Source organism: Chaetura pelagica, unplaced genomic scaffold (assembly GCF_000747805.2).
Source record: "Chaetura pelagica isolate M959 unplaced genomic scaffold, ChaPel_1.0 scaffold65, whole genome shotgun sequence".
Taxonomy (NCBI): domain Eukaryota; kingdom Metazoa; phylum Chordata; class Aves; order Apodiformes; family Apodidae; genus Chaetura; species Chaetura pelagica.
In genome coordinates, this window is record NW_009953386.1 from 4,023,625 (window position 1) to 4,034,146 (window position 10,522).

At 39.1% G+C, this 10,522-nt stretch overlaps 1 protein-coding gene across 1 annotated transcript in view; it reads left to right on the plus strand.

The window, feature by feature from the left end:
* Window positions 1–649: 649 nt before the first annotated feature.
* Window positions 650–10,522, plus strand: part of F5 (coagulation factor V (proaccelerin, labile factor)) — a 34,145-nt gene continuing 24,272 nt past the window's right edge. Inside the window, exons 1-4 of the mRNA XM_009998272.1 lie at window positions 650–810; window positions 3,941–4,032; window positions 5,407–5,529; window positions 6,717–6,929. Of these exons, the coding sequence (XP_009996574.1) occupies window positions 650–810; window positions 3,941–4,032; window positions 5,407–5,529; window positions 6,717–6,929 (589 nt within the window). The remainder of the gene's footprint in view (window positions 811–3,940; window positions 4,033–5,406; window positions 5,530–6,716; window positions 6,930–10,522) is intronic.

A 10,522-nucleotide genomic window follows, 5' to 3' on the forward strand; every position in this document is an offset into this window, starting at 1 on the left:
CCATTCGTTATCCATTACCTGAGGTACTTGGGAGTGTAGTGGGAGCCAAACTGAAGCTGACAACATGTTTGGGAAGGTTACTGACTTAGTATTATGGGTGTGCAGGATATGGTGATCTAAACTAGATTTAGCTCTACATCCATGTCTAGTCCCTACACCTAATCCCTTAGCATTTTGCTTTCTAGCTGGGATATGTAGGATCTAACTAGGAAACTTCCATCAGTGCCAGCAGTGTGCTGGGTTTCTGTTTTCTTGAAAGACAGAAAATATGCCCCCCTTCTTCCTCATCATGTGAGTCAAGAATCCTGTAATTGTAATTAATCAAAGTAATTGTTTTCTGTTTCTGATATCCTGCTGCTTCGGTAGACAATGAAAGTCTAGTGGGGCTGAAGTGGCTTCTTGGTGCTTGTCTCTCACTGAAGATGGTGTGGAGGAGGGGAAGGAATGTAGTTTAAACAGTTTATCTCTGTTGGATCTCTGTCAGTAAGGGGAGGAGGAGGTGAAGAGCAATGACCTGAGCATAGCAAATCCTGTTACCCTCTTGCATAACAATTATTTCATTTCTGAGGGGAAGTTGGAAGCAGCAACAGCAATAAAAGCAGCGGTTTCTGCCTTGCCTTCCAGAGCAGCATCCACAGGCATCTGTACCATGACACTCTGCTGTTTCCATCTTTTTCTCTTGCTTCTTCTTGGTTCATGGTGGCCAGATTCAGAGAATCATGTGGTGGGAGCTGTGAAGGTCAGGGAGCACTATATAGCTGCTCAGATCACTAGCTGGACCTACAAACTGGAATCTGAAGAAAAGTCCAGGTAACAAAGAACAAGATAAGAAGGATGAAACTAGTCCTCTCTTGTGGCTGAAAGTGTTTTATGTCTCGTGGAATTTTAGAGCACAGGAGGAATTTAAAGCCTGATCTATTGACTTCAGAGGAACTTGTGTAACTTTAAAAAGCATGATCTGAACTGGAGCCAGTGAAGTATTAAAAACTCATTTTTATTTACTTCATTAGTGGATAGAATTATGTTTTCAGAGCACTTCTGTTAAATATATTCCAGGGCTTGCTTTTAACATCTTGTATATGGGTTGATGGTGTTTTTTTGCTTTTTAAAACGTAACTATTTTAGGCATGTGAATTCTGAGCAATGTTAATTTGAGCCATGGTTTTGTTAGATTTTTTAAACTTTCAGACTTTAGAATTTGCTGAAGGAATAAAGGTGTTCCAATTCGGATTCTATCACTTTCACTTAAATCAAAGCCCAGTGAACTTTGGAACTAGCTATGTTGTTTCTGAGTTTTTGTGAAATCTCCATCCTGAATTCTGCCAAGTAAAGGTTGTAGGATTAAGCACTGCTATACTTCATTAAGTGAAAATACTAATTTAATTTGTATATAGAGTTGCAGAATGGCCAGTCTACATGCATATGCCAATGAAGTATATAAAGTATCTTATTTACATTACATTACATTATTTACATTAGGATTATAAACACTGCAGGTGCTGTGCTACAGATGGCAAAACTTGGACATAGTTTAGAATTGTTTAAATTAGGTTTCATTCTTATGCTGTGCTCACTATAGGACCCATACACAGTTTTTATTCATAAAACAGCATGAACTGGCACAAGTTACTTGTTCTTCTACGTTGAAGGATATATTTGCATACTACTGCATTTTTTTATATTGGTGGATGGCTTGTTTTCTTTATTTTAGGTTGTGATTTTTAAAAAAATATACATGTTGTATTTCTGAATGTTATGGAAAGGACATTTCCAGTTGAAATTTAGACTTTCTAACTACTCTTTTTTCAAGACAAAGTTTCTATGATTTACAAAACTCCCATTTGAAGTATACAACTGGTATAAACATAATGTCAAACTGGCAAGATAGAAGAAAGCATTTAAATATAGGAATATGCTCCAGAATACCATTTAAAAATTGACCCAGACATACGAATTTAGTAGTTAGAACTTCATTCTCATCTGCACTGGATGCATCAATATAAGCATCAACTGCTGTTACTTTAAATGTGGCATTTTGGATAGACTGTTTTCATGCAGTAGAGAGCCCCACAAGACTGCCTGAAATCTTGGCTGGAATATACTGTAATGGGGTAGGAGTTTTTTAATGCACACTGCCTGTTGAAGTATCTTGCATAAGTATTTAGAGCAAGTCATACCCTGAATGGATCTGATGAACTCTGTGAAGTCTATAGAAATTTAACTTAAAAAAAAAAAGCCACCCCAAAGTCAATCAACCAACAACCAAACAAAAACCAAATAAAAACCCACAAAAACTCCCAACACAACCAGAAAACAAACAAAAAAACCAAACAAAACAAACAATACAAAACCACAAACCCAAACAAACAAAAACAGAACAACACAAAGATACTCACCAAGGAAGAACAAATGGCTTGGATCCCAAAGGTATTTGGGTATATAACATGCTCTGATTTCAGTAGAAACTAAATGTTTAAATATGTCTAAAACCAGTGTAAGAATCTGATACTTTGCTGCTTTTGGTTCTGTATAACTGAAGAAAAGCTGAAAAAGGGTTCTTTCTGAACCATTTCCTTAATTTTCCAATCATACAGGCTAGAAAAGGACACATAACTTCTCTAAGTGTCAGTTGTCTTATCTCCAAGAGACTTATTGCCATGAACAAGTGATACTTAGAAGACACTTCAGAGCAAAGTGAAAATGTTATCTGTGCATGCAGTGTTGCTGCTGCCATTCCCAAAAGTTACATAAATAGACCAGGCATAGTCTGAGATATCTGAAGTGTTTATAATCTGTGTGTCGTGTTCCTTCTTCTGATTTGATAAATTTCCTCATCCACCCCATAATCTTTTGTGTATATTCTGTTGAATGTGAGGGCAGCATTTGTCAATGGAGGTTATGGACCAGGTCCTCCTCCTCAAAGAGTGAAACAAAATTTTATCAGTGACTGTTCAAAGAGAAAGGAATTGAAACATGAATGACTTCTGCCTGACTCTTCTTTTGTGAGAGTGTTGCAGATGGATTTACAGAAGTTATTTACAAAAAGAGGTCTCCCCCTTATGGACCCTGGATGTCACTGTAGCCAGCTCACTGGGTTACCTCTGCCCAGTCTCTTTATGCCTGAGCAGCCCATCAGCTCCCCACTATCACATATGCCTGAAAGTGCATTACCAAAGAAGTGGAGTTACTCTTGGATCCAGTTATCATACATACTATAAGAAATCCAATAAATGTAAAGCTAAGTACCGGCAATTATCCCTCCAGCCCTCTTCTCATTATTATTTCCATTCCAGAAGTGTTGTGTGCTAATTTCCTTTTGCTTGTCTAAATATTTTCTAAGAAAACATTGTGTGGTCTACTCAATCATAGAATCATTTACATAAAAAGACTAAGGACACTTGCAGTGTTTCTCAGCAAGCAATTTTCTGACTTGCTGTGAAATCCTTAATTGTTCCAGGGAGCAGTTTTGCACTTGCCTCCATGATCGTTGCTGCTACAGGAGTTTTCTGTTACTGCTGTTGTAGATCCCCTCTAATGAGTCTTAAAGTTCAAGCATGGGGCCGAGTGAAGAGAAATTCAGGTTTCTGTAACTGTTTTGTCAGGTGTTTTCTAGATTAAGCAAGGTCAAGAGATATTCCTCTGTGTTTTAAATGGACAAATCAAAGACACTTTCATCACAGAATCAAAAGGACCTGTAGAAACCATCAAGTAGGTGCTGTAACTGAATGTCTGTTATGAAATAGCCTGGCTCAGGAACATCATAGATTCAACAGAGTAAGAGAGAGAAGATACTACAAAGAGTTGGTCTATGTGCCTTGCCTTCAGGAAAGTGTGCAAGTGATTAATATAATTCCATGATTAATTTTCTGAGATATTCATTAAGCTGTAACACCAGCTCTGGGAAGCTCTGTCATTTAATTTTTTTCTAACTGTGTTTCAGACTGGAACGTTCAGATCCTGTGTTTAAGAAAATTTCTTACAGGGAATATGAAGTGGATTTTAAAAAAGAAAAGCCGGCAAACAAATTTGCAGGTAAACAGGAAATTAATGTTCTGAGTATTTTTGTTTGTTTCTTGTTATTAAGCCCATAACAAGCAAAGCAAGCTTGTGTTTTTGTGTCCATTGATTTGCATGTAAACTAATTAACCACAAGGGATGAGGTGTCTACAGTGCACTAGGCTTTTAAAGGCCACAGAGAGGTTGGAATTTCAGAGGCTGGAGCTCAGGGCTATCTGCAAATTAATTGCACTGTACAAAGTTGTTCCCTTTGTTTCCAGCACCTGATGAGACTTTCCATGCACATTTAGACTTTATGACACAGACACATTAGTGACACTATAAATTCATGTGGAAGGAGCCTAAGGCTTGAAGCTAAATATGTTTCTGATAGATCAGTGGAAAGGAAAAGGAAAGCTGAGGTTGGGTGTGAAAGATATCACTTTGCCTTTGTATCTGTTACTGCTTGAGGACGCTTTAACTGGATGGAGGCGAGTTCTTGTACTTTTGTCATGCATAAGTATGATACTTGTGTTCCTCTGCAGAGTACTCATAGTCTGAGCTTCATATTAATAGACAACATAACTTTAGATGTTAGATGTTCAGATCTAGATTTAAAAGTAAATGTGTGTGAGGCTGGTGATATTAAATTGTTACAAGTTCCCCTGAAAGGTCTAGTCTGTGATCTGATTCCTGCCAGTCTTGTTTGTCCTCCTGTCTTTTCTGAAACTGCTGCTTTCTTTTCAGGAAAAGTAATATGCAAAATAGTTTACAAGGGAAGAGACTAACAAGACAAAGGCGGCCTTACCAGGTTTCTTCCATTGCTTATATTTGCAAAATGGGGAGTAGGGATACAAGCCCCTCTTGAAACCTTTTGCAGGCAATGCCTCAAGAAATTTGCAACATCAAGCTGTGTATTTATTTAGATAACATTTTGGGATTTGAAGATCTTTTTGTTCTGTGATTTTTGGCATTGAGTGCTACTCAAAGAAATGTGTTTGAATGCCTTTCTCTAAACTCTTAAACTATAAAATGTCTGTCTTCCTAGAACTGTTTTTAATTAAATTGTATGTGAAGGATTCTTAGAAATTCCCAAAGAACTTCAACATGAACCTTTTGATCAATTTTCTGAACCAGGAAATAATTGAGAGCTTTTCCTAAATCTACTGTTTTCCTGGGATTTTAAGTGCTAGTTGCCTATCAGAACATTCATGACTGAGCTGCAGGTTTTAAATCCCCGTGTGCCTTTTTTTGGGTAAATCTTCATTGTAGTGGTATTACATTATCTGCCTGTATTTATTTTGCAACTTGAACTTTGAGAGCTCATTTCCTAATGGAGGGAGAGAACTCTTTGTTTAACTAAATATAGTTATGCTCACATTTTCCTCTCTCTGTCTTGAATAACTACAGGGCTTCTGGGACCAACTCTGCGTGCTGAAGTGGGAGATACTTTAGTGGTTCACCTTAAGAATATGGCTGACAAGCCAATCAGTATTCATCCCCAAGGCATAGTTTACAACAAAAATGATGAAGGTAAATACTATAAAAGCTCCATGTTTTGTTAATTTACTTGTAGACTATGGCATGAAATATTGAGAGGGGCCCAGACCAGTGTTTGAGGATATATGTAACACAAATATCTTTAGATTCTCCATTAAAAATTCATACCAATTGTTAGCTCCTTTCTTGTTCATCAGTGTAGCACTAGGAATATGAATGTCAACTGACATGCAGGTCTCCTGACCTGTGTGCTAATACTGTTTTATAGAATCACAGAGTGAGTGAGGTTAGAAAGCACCTCTGGAGGTCATCTGGTCCAACCCCCATGTAATTGCAAAATACTCTAGTTCAAGACATAGACATTCTTAAATACAGGTCTCAAACTTTTCCAAATCCCTTTCAATAGAGTACATCAAGGTGTTACTGATAAAGGCAGTGGACAGTACTGATCATGTTGTTCTGATACCCAGAATTACATGCTCAGCTTCTGCAACCCTCATGAGACTAGCAAAAAGAGGTCACAAACTGCAACTAAATTGGCAGTTAAATGTCTGCACTAGCACAGAGTGTGTTTGATTGCCCTGCCCTGGGTGCTGAGCCAGACCCTGACCTGCAGTTTACAAATTTATTCAGGGCATTTTTAATTGTGTCCATGTGAAGAGTTTTGCCACCCCATCTCATGGAGTTGAATAGGATATATTGTTGGAAGTGATAAGCAGTTCAGTTTGACTATCTTATTAATGTGCCTTTTGCACTTAGGATTTTGATTCTCTGGCTCCCCTTTGTCACATTGCAGATTTGTTGGATATGGCGAGAATAGATACGAACCGTTATTGCCCTCTGGATAATGTGCAGTGCACAAAAGGTCTAAGGCAGCAGGGCAATGCTAGCCTGCTCAGTGGCTTTATGAAAGATAATTAGAAAGCTGGCAAATTGGGTGTTATTCCTCCCCAGTGAGCAGATAATGAAGCTTCATGCAATGAAGAGCCTGACCTGTGATGGCAGTTCTAGGAAATTGCTAAACTGTAAGATGCAGGATGGTGGAATAGCTACTCTCCCCCGTGCTGCTCTCCACAATGTGAGCGGAATCATGAGTTATCTCTTTGAAGCTGAAGTATCAAGAAACAAACTGAGCTTTTGGAATTGATTGTAGGAAGATATTCCAGATGCTTTAATTGCTCTTTGTCTTCATGCCACCCTGTTGACTCTCTTCTTGGCAGGCTCGCTGTATGATGACAGAACATCATCCGCAGAGAAGCGAGATGATGCTGTGCTTCCAGGCCAGGTCTACACATATGTGTGGGATATAACAGAAGAAGTTGGTCCAAGAGAAGCTGACCTTCCCTGTCTTACTTATGCATATTATTCTCATGAGAACATGGCAATGGATTTTAATTCTGGTCTGATTGGAGCACTGCTTATCTGTAAGAAAGGTAATGAAATGCTTTATGACTACTAGAAGGTAATATTGTTTCATCTCTTAATCAAGTTGAGGTTGTATGATAATGAGGGAAGATGCATTATTTTCCTTTTCATGTCTTTATATGCAGTGTAAAGGCAATGATTTTCAACATCTTTTAGATGTTGAAGTTTTTAAACAGTAGCTTTCATGCAGATCCATCTTATAAGATGGACAGAAAGTGGTGTTAACAGATACATATTTTCCTGTACTGGTCACATTTTCAGTTGCTTAACTGCTAAATATGACTTCAAATTTCCTGTTTTTGAATAAATATTTTTTAAAGCTTCATTCAAAATGGCTCACCTATTCCAGAGACTGAGGCAGGAAATAATTTGTTTACCCATGTTTTTTTAAGGCTGTTTGATCAAGAGGCTGTACCACTCTCTCTTCTGTAATAAGGATTTGAAATTGCAGAGCAGTGTGTCTTTTGCTAGTCATTTGAAAATATGGCCAAATTTGAACAGATTATAAGTCATCAAAAATTGCTCTGCATGGCATCAGGGACTTTATATTTTAGCAGTGTAAGTCATAGAATTCCATCTCCACTAATATGAACTGGTGTCTTGTAGGACTTGCTAGGTACATGCCACTGGTTAGAGGCAAGTTGTGTATCATTCTTTTAGTGAAAGCTCTGTGAATTTAGCTTGATCCTCTTTCCACCCAGTTGGGGACAAACATTTTTGTATAGACTGCGGGCTAAATGGACTTAAAACTTGAAGCTTTCCTGAAAGGAAACAGGAAACTGTTTTCAGTGTGAGTTGTGCAAGGGCACTCTTCTCACTGATAGGTATCCATTTAATTGTATTGTACACCTACTTGTATCACCTTAAAGGAGTGGCATTAGTATTAATTATATTCCTCCTGATGTTTTTTTGAGAATTAGTGAGTTTAGTATTATTTAGGACTTGTTATTTTTCCTAATTTTCTTGGGTTTTCTTCCTTGGTGTTCATGAATATATGAGCATATGGCATACTGGTGGAGTTAATCTGGACAAATGCTTTGGAGTTACCTCCTTTCCTTCCTTCTCAGGCTTCTCAAGTTCATGCATAAATTGTAGGCTTGATTTGGGTATGAGTTTGAGATGGACCTTCAAGGCAATTTGAGCATATGTTTCTAGCTCTAGAATAAAGATGACCTAGTGACATTTTTAAGAAATCTGACCATGGTTTCTTTAACTGGGTACTATGTGTGGTAGGTGCAAAATACATCTGTGCATTTGGTCTGGCTGGTATGGAGTTAAGCTTCTTCACAGCAACTCATACAGTGTTTTGGATTTGTGGCTATACGGTGGTAAAAATATACCCATGTTTCAGCTATTGCTGAACAGTGCTTGAACAGCATCAAGGCTTTCTTTTTTACTTGCTCAGACCTCCTCAGCTTAGCAGGCTGGGTGTGGACAAGAGGTTGGGAAGGGAGACAACTGGACAGATGAACCAAATTGGCCAAGGGGATTTTTCCTACTGTGTAACATCATTCTCAGCAGTAAAAACTGGAAGAAGAGGAAGAAGCAGCAGCGCAGGGGGAAATGAGGAGCAATGACTCCCAAGGTGGCTGTTTCTGAGAGACTGACTGGGCATCAGTCTGGGAGATGAGTGATTTCCTTCATGTTTGGGGTTTTTCTACCCTCTTTCCTTCACCTGTTGAACCATATTTATCGACTCACAAGTTTTCTCACTTTTGTTCTTTCGGTCCTCTCCCATGTGGTCCTGGGACAGGGAAGCATTGAAGTAGCTGTGTAGATGCTTCGTGGTTGACTAGGCTCAGTCCACTACAGTCTGACAAATAAAGAGCACTATAGGTGGTATAGAATCATAAAATGGTTTGGGTTGGAAGGCACCTTGTATAACCTGGGAAGGTTATACGGAGTGGACTTTTGAGTTAAAGCACTTGACAGAATGTCCTTCACGTGACAAGCAGACAAGTTCCTCTGTTGATCTGAAACTTCTTTTGCACAGGAAAATGGGACTTTGTAGCCTTTCATAAATAAAAAGGATTACATTAACGATAGCTGCTTCCACTGCTATTGTCTCTTCCTAGGTGGAATAATCGGCAAGCTCCCAAATTTCTAGTTCCTGCAGTCCAGAGGGACATCTACTTTAGTCCTCGATTATGTGTTGAAAGTAGCAAGTGGAAGTTTTTACTGTGAGCAATCTGAAGAAAGAATCAGTAAAATCACACCAGTTCTGTGTGTGTCATGTCCTTTCCCATCACTTTCCTTGTTCATCCATGCCCACTTTATGCTGATCAGGCCACGCACCACCAAAAGCTGCAACAAGGTTCTTCCCTCTCTATTTCCCTAAGTCTGCTCAGAGAATTTTAACACTCACCCTTCCAAAGTTCTAGGGTGGATTCACCTGCAGCAGGCATTTGGATGTTTGAAAATGAGAGGATTTGAAGGTGATGGCCTAGAGTCCCACATAGGTTGCAAAGCTGTTGAGGGAGAAGCCGCTCAAGGACACGTATCCCATTCTAGGAATTGCACACGTGCTACCAAAGTCTTTCCTGCTAGGACCAGAGTCCCAGTGACTTCTGGAAGCAGACAGGTGCCCCTTTTGACTCCCTTTGCACATGCATTCTCACCCTTGAGTGCTTCTCTTTTGTGCAGGTCTGGCCCTAGGTTTCCCATAGCAGAGTCTCAGGTACTGAATCGTATTTTTAAATATATTTATTCAAATGGTACAGTGGAAAAACAGTTTGAGCTTCCAAACAACAAAATCCCTGGCCAGTTATAGCCTGATGATTTGTGCACCTGCCCTTCACATGCTCTTCATGTGACTTTCACATGCCTTTTGGTCCAATGGTAGTTTTTGGCCTGGGATCTTCTAACATAGCAGGCCATTATGTATTTTTATCTTTTTAAGCTGCAGCTTCTGCTGATGGTTGTAGCCTCCTTACCTTCTGGTTTGCACTCCTGTGCACCTGCTCACTGGCAGAGCATGGGAAGCTGAAAAGCCCTTGACTTAGGATAAGCACTTCTTAACAACTTAAAACACTGGTGTGTTATCAACATCATTCCCCTACTAAATCCAAAATGCAGCACTGTGTCAGCTACTAGGAAGAAAATTAGTGCTATCCCAGCCAAAAGCACATCTAGGTGAAAGTTCACAGCTTGCAGCCTAAGGCTTCAGCAAATCTAGCTACTCGTGGTAAGTAATATGAAACAACAGTATAGCAAATCACACAACATTATGCCATAACCCCTGCATCCTAGTACTAAAATATTGACTCTTCAGTGATTAATTCTGTTTTAAACTTAGTTATTTGAATTCAAGTAGTACTTTTTAGCAGCAGAATGGATTCTGCTTGTTGATAGAAATTACACCTGTATCACAAACTCTCTGAGGTGGTTTATTTTAACTGATCCAATTCAGCAGTATGTGTCAAACTCTGCTGTATGTAAAAGTTGTTTGCTGAGTGGTTGGTTTTATGCTTTTCAAAGGAGCTAATGACCTCAGTGTAGTACTTGAAAAGGCAGTGTTCACACTGCAGGTGACTGCCAAGATTCTTCTCCTTGCCTCACTGCCTCAAAAGAGGTCAACATCTGATTGTGGACAGAAGGCTGT